This window comes from Saimiri boliviensis, chromosome 16, assembly GCF_048565385.1.
Source record: "Saimiri boliviensis isolate mSaiBol1 chromosome 16, mSaiBol1.pri, whole genome shotgun sequence".
NCBI lineage: Eukaryota > Metazoa > Chordata > Mammalia > Primates > Cebidae > Saimiri > Saimiri boliviensis.
In genome coordinates, this window is record NC_133464.1 from 70,495,078 (window position 1) to 70,517,112 (window position 22,035).

Here is a 22,035-nt window from a genome sequence, read left to right on the forward strand (position 1 = left end):
CTTCTTTCAAACAAGAATATATTTTATATTCACATTGTACAATATCCTTACTCCTACAAGTTCATACAATCTTAAAACTCTTCACATTTACTTTTGCATGTGTTGCTGCATGTTACATAAAAAACATTCTCTAACTGTAAAATATAAGCCAATAAGAAACTCTTCCATGAAAGAATTCTTTGGCTCACCATCTAAGTCATGAATGGCTAAGTGAAATAATAAAAAGTGACAGTATTCTCTAAACATTTAATGGAACTAGGATCTATAAAAAATGTAATTTGGTATTTTCAACATGGCCACTGCCAGATTTTCCTCTGTGGAACACCCTAGAATTCCATGAAACCATGTAAATAGAATTGGAGAACTAAATATATGTGGTTATTATGAGCAGTATGCTTGGCTTACTTTGGAAGTTCATTCAAGGTCAATTTCAGTTAGCTGGGAAGGTTGAAGGATCTCTGGGTCTCTAAGTACATCGCAAGATGATCTTCACTATTACCATGCCAGATCCTCAAACCATAGGGTACATTATCCAAAAGCAGTGAAAACATTCAATGTCATAGAAAAATATAAAAATGGCAATAGTACCTGAACTTCTATATCCTTAAATATGGAATCAGAACCTCTTAGTGAGTCAAGTTAATAGAATAATTTTCAAATACATTTCTCTAAACCTGGGCATTTTCAGAGACGTTGACAGGACAGACAAGTGTAAAAGAGGGAAAAATAAGCCTGGGCATGGTGGCTCAGGCTTATCATCCTAGCAGTTTGGGAGGGGAGGTAGATGGATCACTTGAGCCCAGGAGTTCGAGACCAGCCTGGAAAACATGGTGAAACTTCATCTCTACAAAATAGACAAAAATTAGCTGGGTGTGGTGACACATGCCTACAGTCCCCACTACTGGGGAGGCTGAGACGGGAGGATCACCCGAGCCCTAGGAGGTACAGGCTGCAGTGAGCTGTGATCCTGCCACTGTGTTCTAGCCTGAGTGAGACCATGTCTCAAAAATTAAAAATACATAAAAACATAAAAGAAAAATAAAGTCTTGTGACTTCGATTTTTTAAAGCTTGAAAATAAGTTATGCTGGAACATTTTGCATTTAATTAAAAATTATTATATTTTTGAACAATTCCTTTTGATTTTTGAACTAAAAATGAAACTAGACTAAGTAAGATCCATTCAACTACAAATATTCATTGAGTACTTATTCCATGCCAGGCTCTGTTCCATGTGCTGGGGCTGTATCAGAGAACAAAACAGACAAAAACCTTTGCCTTTATAGTGCTTGTGTATGAGTCATTTGAATATTTATTTATTTCTAGAAATATATCAATGACTGTTATTTTAATCTTAAAATGAAGCTGAAAACAAACATTTTATTAAAAATATTTCTGTCTTACAGTTCTCAGAAAAATAACGGACAAAAATGTTGCATCATATTTTTCTTTTCAGTAGCAGGTAAAACATGATTTATTTAATGGCAAGAGAAAAAAGGGCACAGAACCAGGAATTGCAGGGCTGCATATTTTGTTGAATGCTGTAGACTTCCTGATAGCTCTCTGGTTCCTCGTGCACACAGACTGGTTGTCAACACCTCTTGGATCCACTACAATTCACTGCCAAGACACTGATGAAAGAAATCATTCTCTCTGAGGTTCCAGAACACATGCTGCTCACTGACCCCTCTATCCCCAGTGGCATGACCAGCAAAAATTGGTTAGTCTGCCTCCGATAGCTACTGCTCACTTTTCTGTTTTGTTTTCTTTCATCAGCAATGCACTATATATGTTTTCTGCAGGTTCAAAAGGCAGTTAAAAGCAAAAATGAGTAAGAATGATACAAGGAATGCCTGCTAGTTCCAACTAGTCCTCCTTCCTACATGACAGTCAGGCCATCTAATATTAAAGGAGTTGCAATACCATCTGATATTAAATCAGTTGCAATGCCACATCCCAATTGTTGCTGCTAAAAATATCTATCATTTTTTACTTTTGTTATTAAATGAAACTGCAACTGGATCTTTTCCTCTGATATTGAAAAATAACAAGGTGTTTAAACAAGGTAGTCGTGGAAGGAGAGAATAGATTTTATATCCCATCCCGGCCATATAACAGTTGTGGGATGGTAGACAAGTTATGAACTTATCTCAGTGGAGGATTTATGAAGCACTATGGTGCAGTGGTTAAGAGCATGGGCCTTTTGCCAAATCTCAGCTCTGCCCCTCACTAGCTGTCTAACTTTGGACATATCACAGCCTTTCTATTTCCTCACCTCATGGCGCTCTTCTCATGGAATTGACCTAGGTAGGGTATTGGGAAGTAGGCCCAGCAAATAACTCAGTAAACATTAACTATCATTGTTTCTTCATAGTTTACTACCCAACAAAGCCCCTGGTATGTAATGAGTACTCAAGAAAATATTTGTTGAGTCAGGGAATAAAGGGTTGCTGTAAGGCACAAAAGAGATAAAGTGCTTAATGTATGTACAAAGTACCTTGCCTTATTAAATGTTCAAAAACTGGTAGCAATAAGATCTTTGAAATGCAAATACTACTGTGGACTATAAATACACATTTAGTTTATTAGTGGTTAGAATAGTTATAAAATGAATAATCTTCTTTCAGAAAATACATCTACAAATTTCATGTAATTCATGATTTCCTAGTTGTACTCAAGTGATGTTCTGTCTTTTGCTATAATGCAATCTATCTCATCCTAACAGTCCATAAATAAAAGTAGAGTTTGTATGGAACAGTTATAGGCAACATATTCATTGTAGAACTTCTATGAGGCTACCCTTCATTTTAATCTGATTTTCATTCCAGGTTCTAGCATGAATTCCATTACCATCTTTAATGACTGAAGGATGTGGACCACACACAGAAGGCTTTCCAACTTTCTATCACCCCAGGTTACTAAGTAACCATGTGAAGGGAACCAAGGAAAGCCTATGAGCCTTTGCAGAACTGCTGGTAACCCCACATTCATAGGAAATAATCGTGCAATGAAGAAAACAACAACAAAAAGAGTTCTTGTTTGACAGTTTAGTATCCAGCTTAAGAAGAAAAAGGCAGTGGAGAAAAAAAATGCAAAAAAAAAAATTTAAAAATCTTTTTCCACTATTAACTTTCCCAATGCTATCCATGGGCTGGTTGTGAGTGAAAAATTAAATAAATTTACCAGGAATGGGAACTGAGGTAAAAAATAGATTAACCTGGCCAGGCGCGGTGGCTCACACCTATAATCCCAGCACTTTGGGAGGCAGAGGAAGGTGGATCATGAGGTCAGGAGTTCAAGACCAGCCTGGCCAAGATGGTGAAATCCCATCTTTACTAAAACTATAAAAATTAGCCAGGCACAGTGGAAGGTGCCTGTAATCCCAGGTACTCGGGAGGCTGTGGCAGGAGAATCACTTGAACCTGGGCAGCAGAGGTTGCAGTGAGCCGAGATCATGCCACTGCACTCCAGTCTGGGCTCACGCCTGTAATCCCAGCACTTTGGGAGGTCAAGGCTGGTGATCACGAGGTCAAGAGATGGAGACCATCCTGGTCAACATGGTGAAACCCCGTCTCTACTAAAAATACAAAAAATTAGCTGGGCATGGCGGCGCGTGCCTGTAATCCCAGCTACTCAGGAGGCTGAGGCAGGAGAATTGCCTGAACCCAGGAGGCGGAGGTTGCGGTGAGCCGAGATCGCGCCATTGCACTCCAGCCTGGGTAACAAGAATGAAACTCCGTCTCAAAAAAAAAAAAAAGATAAACCTATTCTTAATAATTGGTAATGTGCTCTGTTTCTTAGCTATCATTTTCCCTATGATTTATTTGCTACAGGTTCAAGTTCAAAGCAGAGTTAAGACAAATCTCTCCCTGATGATAAGACAGACATGATGTGCACGTGTGCACAGAGAATGTCCCTAAAAGAGAGCGCAGTGAAAGCGCTCAGAATATCCAAGGCTAAATATAAAGCGTGTGAAGCATAGCCAGGTGGAGGCTCATGCAAAGTGAAGATGGAAGCAGAGGCTGGAGGTGAGGCTGCGGGGGACCAGCGCCCCTGCAGTCAGAGCAACCTCAAAGATAGGGAAAGTGTTCTGTGAAAACCCAGTCCGCTAAAGTTAAAAGGAAAAAAAAAAGAATTTTTAAAGTAAGGAATAATTAATATTCAGAACCAAAATATGTGAGGGGAAATAAAAAAGAACGGTAGGGGGTTGTGGCTGCAGCAAATGTACAGTGGGTGTGTGGGTGCGGGGGGTGGTGTTGGGGCGGCAGGGGCATAGACCTGTGCATAGAGGTCTACTGTTTAAGGTTCTTGAAACTCATGAGCTTGTAAAATTTCAAAATAATCATTTGGAGACAAGCAAAGGGTCACTAACTTTTTACTTTGCCAACATTTTCCTAGATTCCTATCTTACTTGATAATCTCACTCAATGAAATCTTTTTTACCCCATGCAAATTCTATAGGCCTAGATGTCTATAAAATACATGGTACCGAAACCATATAATTGCTTCCCAGATGCTGCTATTTTTATCAACATATTAAATATTTTGTGCCAACTATATTGCTGCTTAAAAATACCAATATATTGCCAATTTTACACTTCTATGAAAATCAAATATGAGCTTGAATTGGAGTTGACAAAAGGTTTCCTTTGTTTGCTTTTGACTCTCAGTTTTATTTAAATGAAACAAAGCAGAAGAAAATTATTAGTATTTAACAATTTGCTGTTAGTTACAAAGAAAGTTCACAACACTAATGTTTCAGAAGACTTTTATCTTAGGGGTAAATTACAGATTTGTCTAAGCTCATTCTAAGATCCAGTGACATTTACTTTTATTTCGTAACTTATTAGTGTTGCCAATTTTTATGACAGAAAAAGATCATATGTGTACATAAAAGTCTTATAGAGATAAGTACCTGGACACAAACCTGTTGCTTGTTTCTTTAGCAGTTAGAGAACTTTTAAATCTTTAAGCTCTAAAACTAGATCAGTGAACTAAACTGATATTTTAATCACTGTACAAGAATTACAAACCTTTGCTAGAAAATAAAATTTTGAGACAGAAATAAAAAATTAAACTTACTTATAAATGAAGTTTCTCCCAAGTAACCTCTGCGTTTAAGAATGACATCTAGAAATTTGGAGTCCTCATTGATCAGGTAATATTCCTTTTCGAAGGAGATCCATGCCCAATTCAGACGAAAATGCTGGTTGGTTAATTTGTTTCCACCTTGAAAATAAAAATGTAAAGCCATAAATTAGTGCTTTCTTGCATGAGGGAAAATTAGTGCTTTCTTGAATGAGTGACCTTAAAAATTCCACAGACTACATTAATGAAGCAACATTAAGAATCAATACAGCTACTTAGTTTAATACATAACTCTAGAATATGTACATGGAAGTACAGCTTACAGTCTAGGAACTGTTACACATAAATTCAATCGCTGACATAATTCTTCACAAATTTTTTGCTGTTTTAGAAGGGGAAGTAGGTAATGGGTAGAGGCAATTTAATCCCAAAACTAAATATCCCACTTACAGGATAACTCACTTCCCACAAGGTGCCGCTGGAGAGCAAGTTTTCTATTCGGAGGGCTGCAAGGCTCCTTTGTGATGTTCTTAAAAAACACAACTTCACAAATACCTTTTTCTGGTTCACAGAGCAATTAGGTGGAAGGTTTTAATTATAACTACTTAAGGAAAAACAAATATCCCTTCTCCGCCTACCGTCCCCACTATATTCCACTCCATTCCTTAGAGCAAACAGACAGCTCTTTTCATTGATTTTCGTTCCACTCTGAAGATAAGATTTTCCCCTCCCATCTTCCCACCAAAATGGAGCTGGCTGCCTATCAGGAGAAAATAAACCTCGCGTGTGATCGCTCTAATGTGAAAGCAACTATGTTGGGTAAATGAAAGGAAAAAATGGTTATCAGCTGATCACTCTGCACGCATCCCTCTACTTTTGATCTACACCAATTATTTCAGAGTAAGGTGAGGTTTACAAACAAAGGCATCAGTAATGCCTTTTAAGTCTTTCTGAAAGAGGCTGTGAAAAAAAAAAATGCCCAAGTAACAAACACAGCTAGAGGCACAATTTTCATTTTAGTTTCTTCTCTTTGCGATTCACATAGAGTTTCACTAGATAGAAGAAATGAAAGAGGAAAGTCTCAAAACTTTAATAGACCACAAAAAAATCTACACAAAGGAAAATGTTGAGTGAGCAAAGACATGAAAATGCGTTTGTCTTTGCTCGAACTTTTAAAAAATAAAATCTGCAGCAACTTTGAGCTATTAACTTGATGTGTACTAAAGATTAAAGAGAATACCCCGTACAAGTGAGATTATGTAGGGAAAGTGTTTTCCTGTTTACTGTTGTTTGACTTGCAAATTAGCACGAGCCTTTTGGACAGCTATGTGCCAATGTGTGAAAGGGGCAAAAAGATGGTTATATCATTCAGTCTTGTTAGTCCTCCTGTGAGATTTTTGCTTTAAGAGAAGCAAAATATATATTCGTAAGAAACTATTAATTGCAATGTTTTCTATAGTAACTCCAAACCTTAATAACTATCTTATAGTGTATCAAATCAATAACATCTTATTCAACTACTAAACAACAAATATGAAATTCTTGTTGGAACACTGAAAACACTTAAAAACACAACAACAAAATGGTACTGATGCCGTGAACGCAGCTACATAAAATGAGGCATGACACGGGTGAAGCTGCCTGGTGTTTTAAATGATGGGATTATGGACTTTCCTATTTTTAGTTAATTTATCAACTATAAAATATAAATAGATTGGAGAGCAGGAATTTTGTGTCCGTTTAACAAGGAAACTCATTCCACATTTTGCCCTGATGAAACTTACTGTGCCTAATATCGGCTGCACCCTGAGTGCTGTTCTGGAGAGGAGAGGCCATGGGCTGGGAGGGTCTTCAGAACTGGAGTCCAAGGCACACCCACATCACTTCTAGCTGCTGTCTGACTCTGAGCAAGTTACTTCTCTAGACCTCTGTTTCCTTTTCTGGAGTGTCAAGTGAGGGCGATGCTAATTAGCACCTGTGATTTCTTCGAAGATCAACTCAGATAAGCCATACACACACATAGTACCCTGAGGTCAATAGTAGCATTCAACAGATGCCAGCTCACTCTGCCCTGCCATACCACGAATGCACCAGCCCACCCTACATGGCCCCTGTTGGACTACTATTCGTCTGCCTTACACCTACAGGTGCTCACTTCGCCTTTGCCTCTCTTGCCTACAGCTTTTGCCCATATCAAGTGAACTTTTTTTTGCAGATTTCCAGGTTCATCCTGACCTACTCTGATTGTGCTCCTTGCACTCTAATCTGCTCATCTGGAGGTAAGCCAAGATTCTTGCAGCTCCTGGGATTTGCCACCCTCACTCTTCCTGTCACCCATGTCCTCTTGTCTAAAGTGAGGACCCCTATTCTTCCTTGACTGATGCTTTCCACTCCTTATCTCTGGTCTATCCCCCTGCTTGTGAAGCAGCTGCAGCTGCTCCAGCCCTCTCATCTCTTTGTGATTCTGCAGCTGTTCTCTTATTGATTACTCTGTATAGTTGTGCCCTTTGGTGAGTATCCTCTCATATTTAATTGTATTAATTTACTAATTGTACTAAATTGCACTAATTTACATCAATAATTGAGAGTATCCATTCTTTCATTATTTCCAATACTTAGTCTCATTGTTTCTAAAATATATTTTTAAAAAGTATTGTGTATGTTCCATTAATTGGAACATCATCTAGAAAGCAATGGAAAAGAGAATAACATGTACTTGATTAAGGCCGGGTGCAGTGGCTCAAGCCTGTAATCCCAGCACTTTGGGAGGCCGAGGCAGGTGGATCATGAGGTCAAGAGATCGAGACCAAGCTGGTCAACATGGTGAAACCCCATCTCTACTAAAAGTACAAAAAATTAGCTGGGCATGGTGGCGCGTGCCTGTAATCCCAGCTACTCAGAAGGCTGAGGCAGGAGAATTGCCTGAACCCAGGAGGCGGAGGTTGCGGTGAGCCGAGATTAAGCCATTGCACTCCAGCCTGGGTAACAAGAGCGAAACTCCGTCTCAAAACAACAACAACAACAACAACAAAAACCATGTACTTGATTAAATGAGTACATAAAATAGCTCTGATGTCAAAACAAATTATTAGATGAAAACAACTTTATGCTATACTCCTGTCCACTTTAAAATGTGGTCCCAGCAAGCCCAGGTTTCATTCCAAACTTCTTGTCATGCTCTACCAAGTCTTTCCTCGTCTATTCTAACACCTATGGCATCACATCCCATCACTTCCCCTTAAAGAGAAATATCCAGCCACATCCAACCTCTTACCTCTTTTCTGAACAAAAGTGGCTGTTTTAGTATGTGCAATGTCTTCTGCACGGGACAGCCTTCGTTTTCCTACTCTTCCTGGGAATCCCTATTTCTCTAAATTTTAACAATTCTTAGCTAATTTTAAGAATTGATTCTAACCTTTTCCTGAAATATTCCAGAAAATATTATTCTCTTGTAAACATGGCACATTTTAAGAATAGGCTTCTCTCTTCAATTTTATAAAACAGGAAGCCCATTGCAAACCCCAGCACTCTCTATGCCTTCATTCTGATTTTTCCCTACTTTCTAAAATTTTATTTCATATATATATATATATATATATACACTATTTTTTTGTTCATTTTCTGTTTTCTCCCACTGTAACACATGATTCATGAGGTCATGGAGCTCATTATACTTATTAGAAAAACACCTGTTGCATCAATCAGAAACTCGAATGTCTTGGTTGAAAGTTCAGTGGTCCTTCATGTATTGAGCAATATAAATTTCCTATGTAAATGTAACATATCTCTTTCATTACTGAATCTTTTTATTTAAAAAAATTTGTTTAATGACACCCTTTCTAAAATGTTTGCATGCTTCTTGAAAGATTTTAAGTAACACATAAATGTGAATTATTGGAATTTGTGTTTCTCTAAATGACACTTCCAGGCATTACTGATGACTAAAGGCCGTTTAACCCTTCCATTCCCTTTATGGATGGTTTTAGACACACCTAACTTTGTCTCTACTTAAATATCTATAAAAATGATTTTCAGTTTTGTGCCTATGTTCTGAATGGCCGAAGTTGCCAAGTTACTGGTTAATCAGAGGTCTTGAATGACACATAGCTGAATAGTTTGCTAGTATTGGATATGTACAACCACCACCTTGAGATTTTATTTCAAAATAAAATTCAGAAACACTATAAAGAAGCTTTGCTTTGTAAGACAGAGAGATGGTCCAAGGTAACTATTACCGAAAATTTAGAATTCCCACTGAAACTGGGATTTTAAACCAGAGAATATAAATGAAATACATATTTAACTAGAAAATATGAAGTCTATAAAGCTTAACTCTTAATGGAATTAAATACTTCATAACTCTTCTGAACCTTACACATGTGAATCAGATTTGATTTCAGAATTTGTAAAATCTTAGGTACTTACTTATTTGAAAAACCAAGCTGTAACCTATTAAACTCCCTTTACTAAAACTGTGACCTTACATAATTGAATGCTGTATTTTATTTAAAGAATAGGAAGATACCTTATTTACTAATTTGTTACCTATCACATAAACTCTTCTAAAACCTCAATCAATGGAAATAATAAACGTTGACATTTTAACAAAAGCTACAGCTTACTGAATGTGAAATTATAGATGAAGCTAAATAATGTCAAAAATGGACACATTTTTACTTAAACAAAATTTGTCGCCTTTCTAAAATAGATTCTGTCATCTATGGTGCATGAGGAGCTAGTCTCAGCATCTCATTGGAAAAAAATTAAACTCCATAACTCATGTCATAAATCCACACAACAGGTGTCTGACAGCTGATAAGCACACTCCCAGATGCTCTGTCCTCAAATCCTGACACCAAAGCCATTACGGTTTTGATGAAAAGACCTCTTTTGAACTTTTCCAGCTGGTCTTTAGACTTCTTCATTTTCTTTTTCAATTCAAACTCAGTCGTTTTTTTTAGAATAACCAAGAAACCAATCTCCAATTAGCCCTCCCTAAAAGCTCAGGGCTGCCTGATTTCACTAAAGACAAAGCAATTGATCTTCAATAATATGAAACGAGTGCCACAATTTTGACTTTTGTTTGATAAAGGGGATGTGTTTATTTAGCTTTGACAACAAATTTCTTCTTGGAGAATAGTTACACGTAGAAAATATTGTTGGTGATTTCTAGTTTGGTAAATTCTAATTTGCCCAGAATAAAGTTCATCTTTAAAGCTGAACTGAAAATCAACTATACAGATATTTTTTTAAAGCTAGATGTGGTCCTTTAAATCAGCAATAGAAATATATATTTATATGAGAAAAGATTAAGATAACAATACTATTACCTAACTTATTGGAGAAATTAGATGATTTGATTTTTGTTATTGTTTTAGAGACATGGTCTCACTCTGCTGACCAGGCTGGAGTGTCGTGGTGTTGAGGCTCTCCGCAGCCTCAAACTCCTGGGCTCAAGTGATCCTCCCACCTCAGGCCCCTGAGTAGCTGGGACTACAGGTGCAAGCCACTGCACTGAGCAGCTAATTGGATTTTTAAGCAGATTTTTAAAGAAATCTTGTTCTCTTGAACGGTAAGGATAGCGATTAGCAACCATCCAGATGAATGCTAGTAATTATAGTGAAAATCTAAAATGAAAGTTAAAGGATCCCTTTCATTGCCATTTCTGTGGTAGGATGTTCTTCCCTTGAACTTTGCATTGCCTTAGAGTCTTCCATAGGAGGGTCTCCTCCAGCCTGTGGAATCCTGTCCTCTGGCCTCTAAAGGCAGACTGACTTCACTCTTTGCTGAAAACCACCTGGTGCAGAGCTGAAGCCGACTTGGCTCTTACCCTGCCCCCGGGGGCTGGCATCCAACTGTGGGAGATGGCACAGGCACCCAGATAATGTGCACACACTAAAGCCTGGCAAATGCTGCGAGAGGCACTGATAATGAGCTGTGGGAGTCCACAAGAGTGAGGGATTACTGTAGCCTCAGGGGATCAAAGACAAATTCATGGAAGAGATAGTGTTTAAATGGGGCCTTAAGTACAGGGCGGTATTTGGACATTAAGAGAGACGGAGGGGAAGGCCTTCCTGGAAGATTAGGTATAAAACGAGAGATAAGAAATCAGGTGAAAAAAGGAACTTCAAAGAATTCGATGTGGTAGGTGCTCAGGGCATTTACTAAATATTTATTTCCTTCTCCTTCTCCTGTTTAAGAGATTGGATATGAGAGACAAGATACATCCACAAGCCGCCCTGGATCAGCCTGCGGTGACTCAGGTACCTGACAAGCTTTGAACTAAGAGCAGCTGCACCTTCCTGGAACTAATGAAGCTCCCGAAGAACTTGGACAGATCCAGAAAAATCAGCAGTGGGTTTAATTAATTAATTAATTAATTATTTTTTTTGTAGACTACTTAATGATTTCAATAATGACTGCTCCAACAGTAAGGTGTTCAAGAATTGCTGCTTATGATAATTGTTATATCATTTTCTTCCTTCCTTCTGAACACTCCCTCATCATGATTTCCACTGCCTTACACATTCGGAAAATGCAGCAGCACAGCACACGGGGCAGATCCACAGACAAATACAAAGACTTGGTAGAGAAATGTAGAGAAAGAGGGATGGGGCCGGGCACCATGGCTCATGCCTGTAATCCCAGCACTTTGGGAGGCCTAGGAAAGCAGATCACCTGAGATCAGGAGTTTCAGACCAGCCTGGCCAACATGGTGAAACCCCGTCTGTACTAAAAATAGAGATTAGCCAGGCTTGGTGACAGGTGTATGTAATCCCAGCTACTTAGGAGGCTGAGGCAGGAGAATTGCTTGAACCTGGGAGGCGGAGGTTGCAGTGAGCCGAGATCAAGCCACTGCACTCCAGCCTGGGCAACAGAACAAGACTTCATCTCAAGAAAAAAAGGGGTGGCATGACAAAGACCCAGGAGGTAGAAGGAAACAGGCACAGCATCATAGCACACATGGGTTTCTACTGGACACACACAGCTTGTAGAGATCTTTTGGGCCAGTTTCAGGATAGGCATGTACAAGCACATCTTTGATGATGGAAAGAATAAATGGAGCTACGATATCTTTATAATTGTCACACACAAACTACACTGAATTGAGATCAAGTATGGATTATTTCATACTCTACTCAATATTCTTCTATACACAGGTAAGAAATGGCCAGATTACATGGGTGTGAAGATGGGCACTAACAAATATATCAGTGTTGACCTTAGAATCCAAAAATATCACAATCCACATTTTTATGTATAATTTTGTTCCTTGGGGACATGATATGATTACATATATACCCATCCCAGGTATATAATATGGGTATATAATGGATATTTGTACACAAGTTTCCAAAGACTGAAATTCCTATCATCTACTATGGAAAAGGCTAATACATTGTTGATTCTCATTATTCTTGGATTCTATATTTACAAACTGCCCTATTTATGAAAATTTATTTCTTAGCCCCCAAATTAATACTTGCGGTGCTTTTGTGATCATTCTCGAACATGTGCAGGGGTCCAACAAAAAATTCTCATTGCCTGACACTCTGTGCCTTCTTGTTTCAGCTCTTATGCTGTAAAGGTATCCTTTTCAAGTTTTTTTAGTGCCTCATTTTCCATATCTTTGTGCTTTTTTTCGGTGGTTTTGCTATTTTTAAAAATAGTCCCCAATGGCCAGCTGCTGTGGCTCATGCCTGTAATCTCAGCACTTTGGGAGGCCGAGTCAGGGGATCACCTGAGATTAAGAGCTCAAGACCAGTCCGGCCAACATGGGGAAACCCCGTCTCTACTAAAAATACAAAAAAAAAAAAAAAAAAAAGCCAGGAATGGTGGCATGTGCCTGTAGTCCCAGCTACTTGGGAGGCTGGGACATGAGAATAGCTTGAACCTGTGAGGCGGAGGTTGGAGTGAGCCCAGATCACACCACTGCACTCCAGCCTGGGTGATGGAGTGACACTCCATCTCAAAAAAATAAGGCCCCCAACCACAGTGCTAAAGCTTTGTCTGGTGTTCTTAAGAAGATAAGACGGCTGTGATGTGCCTTACAAAAAATAATATTTGTGTGCTATATAAGTTTTGTTCAGACTGTGAGTGCCATGTTAATGAATCAACAACATATATCTAATAAGTTGTCTTTAAATAGAAACACATGGCTGGATGCAGTGGTTCATGCTTGTAATCCCAGCACTTTGGGAGGCCTAGGTGGGTGAATAACGAGATCAGGAGTTCAAGACCAGCCTGACCAAGATAGTGAAACCCCGTCTCTAGTAAAAACACAAAAATTAGCTGAGCGTGGTGGTGGGCACTTGTAATCCTAGCTACTCAGGAGGCTGAGGCAGGAGAATTGCTTGAACCTGGGAGGTGGAGGTTACAGTGAGCCGAGATCATACCACTGCACTCCAGCCTAGGTGACAAAATGAGACTCATCTCAAAGAAAAAAGAAAAAAATAATAAATAGAAACACACATAAAACAAGGTTATAATGGATTGGTTGATGAGATGTGACCAGAGGCTCACAGAAACCTAATCCTGTCTTTCCCCTAGGAGCAATGCTTCAGTATTTGCTAATTCCGTATTCACTGTGATTTTACAGAAATGTAATTGCACTGAATAATTACAATCAACTGTTTTTACTCAGTAAAAGTCATAATAAGTCATTTTGGGGTGGCACAAAAAATGGAGCACAGAAGCAGAAAAGTGTTTACCCCACACCCATTTTGTCTCCCTTTCATTGATCTTTTTTCTGCCATATGCTCGGGAGTGTGAATTGAAAGGACCCTCACTGCATTCTCAGATGGGCAGCTCTGGCTGTCCTCCAGCCATCTGTCCCTGGCCATGACAACACAGCTGTGGCTTGGGGGTGAAAGGTGTACTGGCTCCTGCATAACTACCTGCTGTAAATTGAGAGTATACAAAGAAAATTTGTAGGATTGCTGTTAACCTATAGGAAAGTAGTATACGTGGAATGAATTCCACTGAAGAATCACTCCTAATCCTACTAGAGAATTTTAGGACAATTCATTCTAGGATCTAGAAAAAGCTCACATCTGGGGTTCATGTCTTCCCATGCTTTGGTGGGAAGCTGATTTTAGCGGGCTATAAAGGAGCCTGCGGAGAGAGAACTTGTGGTAATGAAAATGGATATTAGGCAAAATAATGGACTCCATACAAAAGTTTAATCATCCGAGTGTAGGGAGTGTAGGGATTCAAAGTGTAGTATAAGTTTTCTCATCTCTAATTCTTGCCCAGGCTCCTGGGTGTATTTTTTGGATCCCAGGGAAAGAAAGCAGTATAAGTGGAAATTTAAAGAGATGCTTAATTAATCTCTTTTTCACACCAGGAGCCAAGCAGCACACTTTTGGATACCCTTTTCCTTCAATAGAGAATAACAGAAAATATCACCCCTAGGTTATGCCTAGGGGTTCTTGGGGCCACAGGGAGGGTTCCTGCTATTGGGGAGCTGGGCATAGCTGATAGGATTTCTAGTAGAGTTGTGCAGATGTTGTGCAACTGGGCTTACTATGGAGAACACCTATCCTTGGGGCAGAAGTGATATTAAAAATAATCTTGACCAACCAGTGGCATGGGCTTTGACCAGTCAGAACTGTCACAATATAGGCATTGACCAATCAAAACACAGAAAAGAGAAACCATAACCCTCATCAAGAACAACTAGAATTCAAGTGCTGGTATAAACTGCCTGAATTCAGCTCAGCCTTGGGGACTCTGAAAATGCCTGTGGAGGAGAGCTGGACAGATTGAGAGCCACAGTCAGGGTGATTTTTTATCATCTGTACATTACTTCAATGCATCTCACAGCAACCCTGCAATTTAGGTATTTCCACATTCTATGCATGAGGTAAATGAGTGTCAGGTTTAACTACCCACTTTACATTCCAAGGGGTGTAGTATGTGGTGGATGTAGCATTCAAGTGCAGCCTGCTAATATTCTTCCTATGCTTCCCTGAGTCTTCAGATGACATCATTTCGGTGAATATCCTATTAGCAGGCTACTCTAGCTTAATTGTCATTTGCTTAATTTAATTTATAAATTAGTGCTACTGAAAAGAAATAAAACCATCATCCGAGTGAGTTTCCCTCTATTCTCAGCTCTGATACTAGCGAATAGTGAGGCCCTCAAATAAGTATTACATGACAAAGCAAAGGACACGAAGGTCGGTTAATAAATATGTGAGACAGATTTATAAAAAATTAACACAAGCTAAGATGTAAGACCCTCTGTTTTGATGAATGAATTTGGAGCCAAAGCCAAAATCCAGGGAAGCTAGAAGGAAAATCCTCCTTCCGGGCTGAATCATGTGCGTCATCAGGCCACAGTCAGGTTGGAATAGGAATCTGCAAGCCTGAGCCTGCCAATCCTCAGCATTTCTCCAAGCACGGCTCCCTCCCCCAGCTCCATTCAAAAATAAAATAAAATTAATAAAATTAAAAAGTTGATTTTCATCCCCTGCAACAAAAATGGGGGGAAAAATAGAAAGAAACATGAATTTACATCCCCTCACCTAGGGTTTAAGCGTATTTCCTTAATCAAATCTGACTTAATTGGGTAACACTTTACTTTCTTATTTAGAAGCTTACACTTAGTGGAATGAATGTTCAGTTGGTATGCATGCCTAGGATAAGGAATTCAGGTGTACACATACAGAGGACAAAGGACAAGGCAAACACGTAATTGCAAGATGAACTCTCATTTACAACATTCAGGTTGTTGGATTATCATTTGGAGTCTAAATTATAAGCTAATTTAGTCAGTTTAACACTGTGATGTGAGTGGCTGAGAATTATTTTTTCCTGAAAATGCACACTGCATTTTAAATAAGAACACAAACGAACTCAAGAAAAGATTATGTTGGTGAATAATACAAATATGTATGCCAAGCATTTTAGAGTAGAATGAATGCTGGACTGCATTGTTTCTCAATGCTCCCTTTTACCAAGATTCAGAAAGGGTGGGATTTGAATAAGTTTATAAAACATTTTAAATTCCCAGGGATTTCACTCCTGATTTAGTGGTCTTACCCTTTAACAGGATATAATCTCAAATACTGTTTTTAAGCATAAGATTATTCTAAAGTGTGTTGAAAATTAAATAAAATTATATGTGTATATATAATTTGGGAGGACTTACTTTATTTTCTTTAAAGCAACCCAGATAGAATTTTTTAAATCATTTTTTACCTGTATAGAAGTTACACAGAAGTTAATTTTTGAAAAAAAACACTATACTGTTATAGAAAAAATAACTGCTTTACCAAGAGTTAAGTGTGTCAAGGAGATCCACACCCTCTTCTCCCTCTGGGGAAGGGAAAAAACACAAAACAAAACACCTGGCCCAGCAAGATTTCATGCATGCACTGCCTGAAGCCACAAATACATTTATTAGATCTCTGGCAACACATTCTTAAAATAAACTTAATAGCCTTCAGGTCTCTGTTCAAACCAGAGCCTAATTCCTTTTGTGGCGCCAGACATCTCCCCCCACCCCGAAGGAGACTCTGAGCTGAAGGAAAGCAGTGGTTCCCTACACTTCTCCACCTCTTTGAGTAACCGGTTTAGCACCATTTAGTTAATTCTCTGTGAAGTGAGGCTGTTTTCTAATTCCTACTTGTATAACAGTACCATACACAGACACTGTCATGACAGTTAACATGGATTACAGTCTGAACTGTATCTTGGATTATCTTTTGAAAATGTGGTATATCCACATCAGAAGACAAAAATATAGATGGGGGGAAAAAAACAAGTGCCTACTAACAGTCAATAAGAAAACTTTTTTTAAAAATCTGACTTGTTTCCATTATTACCAAAATTTAAATCTGATGGCTAGTATGAAGAGATTAGAGTGGGTGAGAGAATAAAAGTCATTCTATTAATTAAAATACCATGAGTAAATCTTAACTCAGAATCCCAGAACATTAGATTGAAAATTAGAAATAAGAACTTCCTCACGATAATTCTAGTTGAATTTGTTATTATTGCTTTTAAAAAGTAAGTCAGTAACATGTTCTTAGTTCTATTTGTTTTCAGCAGCAAAATCAAGATTTGGAAGTTTTAAACTCCTAGACTTAAAAAGACATATACAGCATTATACCTGGTTACTTAGCTAGCGCTCCTGTGAGAAACTAAATGAGATGTGTCATTGATATCTGTCAAAAAGGAAGGAGAGAAGGAGGGAAAGAGAAAACAGGGTAGGGGGTGACAGTGTGGGGGAGACAGAGACAAAGATAGGATGGAGTAAGATAGCATCAATGTCACACATTTATTTTTCATATTTTATTTTCATTTATTTCAGATTAGTTTTGCAAAGCTAGCTTTTGTGCTTAGCATGTAGTATTATTTAATTAGTCGAACCCTTTAGTGATTGCTCTGATCCCTTTAGAATTGTGCCAGAGCTACAACAGCAGCCCTTCTCATTAATTTCACTATCTCAGATTAATATAAAAGCTGTTCATTTTGTATATTTAGCCGCCAAAGGAAAAAAAAAAAAAAGTAAGTAGAAAAACAAGTTGGTATGGTCTTAGAGCTCCAGTTCTTACTAGAAAAAAAAAGTTAGACAATGCACAGTTTCATTTAATTGATATTTTGGAACAAACTCCATGAAAAGCACATGTGTCAGGAAGTATAAAGTTGGTTCACATATAGTCCTTTCTGTTAAATGTAGACTCTAGTAAGGAAAAATCAAATACTATACATACATGATAATAAAAAACGTAAGGTGAAAAGTGGAACAGAAATCTCCCGGGGCTCAGAGGAGGGAGGGGAACACACTGGATTGGAAAGACCATTAAAGACTTGGCATAAGGGGCAGTGGAAGGACAGTGGAGGATGGGGCCCCTCCCAGAAGAAGGAACTGCAAGACACCCAATTCAGGGAAGGACAGTGCAGCATGTGTGTGGGCAGCAATGAGTCCAGCTCTGTAGGGTTTGTGAAAGGAAAGGGGAAGAGTAGATAAGCTGGAAAATCAGGCTGCTCACAAAGGAAACTTGGGGCACAGAGAGACATATTATGTACCACACTTTAAGAAATATTGATTTGTAGATAGCAAGCATTGGCAAGGAGGTGAAGAAAAGGGAATCCCTGTACATCGTTGATGGGAATGTAAATTGGTACAGCCATTATGAAAAACAATACAGAAGTTTCTCAAAACAACAGAAAAAGAACTGTCATATGATTCAGCAATCCCACTTCTGAGTATATATCCAAAGAATATGAAATCAGGATATTGAAGAAATGTCTGCATTCCCATGTTCACTGCAGCTTTATTCACAATGGCCAAGACATGGAATCAACCTCAGTGCCTATCCATGGAAAAAAAAATGTGGTAGAATTGTTGGTGGAAATGTATAGTATAGCCACTATAGACAACAGTATGGCTTTGGGAGGCTGAGGCATGCAGACCACCTAAGGTAAGGAGTTCAAGACCAGCCTGGCCAATATGGTGAAATCCCATCTCTACCAAAAAGTACAAAAATTAGTAGAGTGTGGTGGTGGGTGTCTGTAATCCCAGCTACTTTGGAAGGCTGAGGCAGGAGCATCACTTGAACCCAGGAGGAAGAGGTTGCAGTGAGCTGAGATAACGCCACTGCACTCCAGCCTAGGCAACAGAGTAAGACTCTGTGTCAACAACAACAAAAAAAAAAAAAAAAAAAAAAAAAAGAAAGAAAAGAAAAAGAAAAAGAAACACCAGCATATGGCTAAAAACAGAACTACCATATGATCCAGGTATCCCACTGTTAAGTATAAACCCAAAAGAAAGAAAATCAGTGTATTGAAGAGCTATCTGCGCTCTCAAGTCTATTGCAGCAATATTCACAATAGCCAAGATATGGAATCAGTTTAAGTGTTCATCAATGGATGAATGGATAAAGAAATGTTCTATATACATAGTAGAATATTATTCAGTCATAAGAAAGAATGAACTCCTGCATTTGCAGCAATATAGTTAGTACTGGAACTAATTATCTTAAGTAAAATAAGGTAGGCACAGAAAAACACATAACACATGAATTTCACTCATAGGTGAGTCTCAATTCTGTTTTTAAAACCAACAGATTTCATGAGACTTATTCACTATCACAAGAACAGCACAGGAAAGACCTACCCTCATGATTCAGTTACCTCCCACCAGGTCCCTCCACAACACGTGGGAATTATGGGAGCTATCAGATGAGATTTGGGTGGGGACACGGAGCCAAACCATATCAGAGGCACTCGAAGAATCTATTCATTTTAAGCAGTAAAAATAAGCGATGGATGAATTTCTTAGAGGAGTTTTGATCCTAAGCAACTATTTAGCCAAAATCCAGACATATATTACATACAGATAAAAGTTATGCCCTACCTCTTTCTTTCTCTCTCTTTCAACTTAGAAAGAAAATGAGGATCAGTGTGACAAAATTTTTCTCCTAGGCCAAGATAAACTACATCTCACTTCACTTGGTTAATAAACAATTCAGGTGGCATTTTTTAATATGCTGAGGATTTCAGGCACTGATTACTGCAGATAATTCATACTAATTACATGCAGAACATTTTAAAGAGCAGGCCGGGAAAGCAAATACATTGATTTTATAATTAATAATATGCTCTAAACCAGTAGTTCTTGAAGAGGGGGCAGTAATTTTGCCCTTTGGGGAATGTTTGGCAATGTCTGGAGAGTTGTCACATTTGGGGAGGGGGCGGAGAGCAAGGCAGTGTGTGTTACTGACATCTAGTGGGTAGGGGCCAGGGAGATCTTGCAATGCACAGAAGAGTCAGACCCTCCCATTCAACACACACTCAAAGCATTAGAATTATTTGGCCCCAAATGTCAATAGCACTGGTGTTGAGAAATTGTGGTCTATACTTGTTACATGGTGATATATTAACATGTATAACCTAACATGAACATATGATCTGACTTTTCTTGGTAAATTCATGTTTTCTTATAAATTGAATTGAGACTATATATGATCAAATGATAAAACTGCCTCCTCTTCTTACATAAATATGCAGAACTTTTCAAGTCCATCATTGATGTGGAACAGTTTCCCGTAGGAAGTGTTTATTCTCTTGTTTCAGGAAGTAGTTGGGCCAGTAATTTTCCTACTGTCGAAATTTATGGCTAATCCGTTGGAAAGTTAGAGGTGAGGAAGGATCTTGAGAAATGCACCAAACTGTGTCAAAGTTTGACACTGCATGCATGATTTAGATTTGAGTATGAAATCCAATATGTGGGCAATGATTTCCATGTTAGATGTTTTAAGCAGATTAGGCTTCGCCAAACCATGTTAGAGCTAAGAGCACAAAACAGAAAGCCTTCCTAAGGTCATTGCAGATAGACAAGGCTGGGCACTGAACACAGTTATCCAAACTTCTGTGTCATTATTGTAGCTCAAAAGAGAAATACTACATGTTCAAACGCACGTGTGCTTGTGAGTACATACACATGCACCTGCACATGCACACTCATGCATACACATCCTTACCTTCGTTCTTACAAAGAACAAAACTGCCTTCCTCTCCAAAAACATAGAACACACAGCATCCTCTACATGTTTTTCCACTGAACGATTTGGAAAAGCATTTCCCAAAATATTTTTTATCTTGTTTTTCCTGGCAGTAAATAGGTATTACATTAATAAAAAAATCACTCTATGTTAACTAAGGGAGAAATCGACTGTATTAAGCTATGTAAACAGAATTCCTAACTGCAGTAATTCCTAGGGCCTTTAATGTATGATAATGCGCTGAGAAAATCTGAGGAAGGGATTGGAGCACACAGCATTTCTCAGTGTCATTCCCACAGGGACCTTATGTTTTAAGGCATCATGTTAAGAGTCTGATCTACAGCACATACTTTGGGACAAGCTGGCTTCAAGTACAAACCATTCAAAACACAGATAGGAGCAGAGAGCCTGTGTAGTATCAATCACATGCAGGTCACATAACTTTCATTTGTCATATTTGACACTCACAGTCAGAACTGCATGTCATAATCTTGAGGAACAAATCCAAATAAAATTAAGAAACTGCTTCCCTACCAGCAATACAAATTCCGGTTCATGTCATTTCCATTTCCTAATCCAAATGACAAAGTAAATATGTTAGTTTGTAGAATGCCAAGAAAAATAAAAGTTCAAGTAAACACAACTGACTACTGGTATACTTGTTCCGTAGACGGACCACATTTATTGTTGGAGACACACGCTTTGATTTTTTTATGGCTTAACATTATAGTGCCCTGGCCCTGTTTTTTAATCACTCAAATGTGGGATCAGATCTCAGAAGAGACAAAGGTTAGGATTTTGGCCAGTTCCAAAAAACACAGCTAAAATCATCAACAATGTACAGTGAGCTATGTCAGCTTCCTGTTTTCAGTTGGCTCTTACTCCCTGTGGATATTTGAACCCCACGATCTGCCCAGCTCTGATAAGGGATTTAAAGGCTTACTAAGAAGAATGCTTCTGAAGCTATTAAAACAACCAGTATGGGAAGCATGGACTAAGCTGGGTTTTGGAAAGAGGATAATGCTGCAACATAAACTTTAAGGCTGATAAACAGATAAAAACTCTGAAAGCACATTGTTCCCTGGGCTGCACTTCTTCCTCAACCCTGATCACTAACTGCTTCCCATGAGAATATCAATAAATACAACAGCTCTGTACTCATCAATTTTAGAAGGAAGCTGATAGACAATTTTGAGTCATTGATTTTACATCTCAACTGGTTTTGGTAATAACATTAGTAACTTGTATTGGAAAATACTTTTATTGACTGGAGAACCAAATGAGTTAGAAAATGAAAATGAACTAACTTACTCCTACGTTATTTATATAGACAAGGAAAAAAAATACATAATATGTATACATATTACATATTATGTAATACATAATATGTGTGTGGATATATATGTGTGTATATATTATACATATACACATTCA

At 38.4% G+C, this 22,035-nt stretch overlaps 1 protein-coding gene across 1 annotated transcript in view; it reads right to left on the reverse strand.

Moving 5' to 3' along the window:
• FREM2 (FRAS1 related extracellular matrix 2) overlaps window positions 1–22,035 on the reverse strand; it is a 195,051-nt gene that overhangs the window by 112,871 nt on the left and 60,145 nt on the right. The window contains exon 3 of the mRNA XM_003934401.4: window positions 5,081–5,227. Coding sequence (XP_003934450.4) covers window positions 5,081–5,227 — 147 coding nt within the window. The remainder of the gene's footprint in view (window positions 1–5,080; window positions 5,228–22,035) is intronic.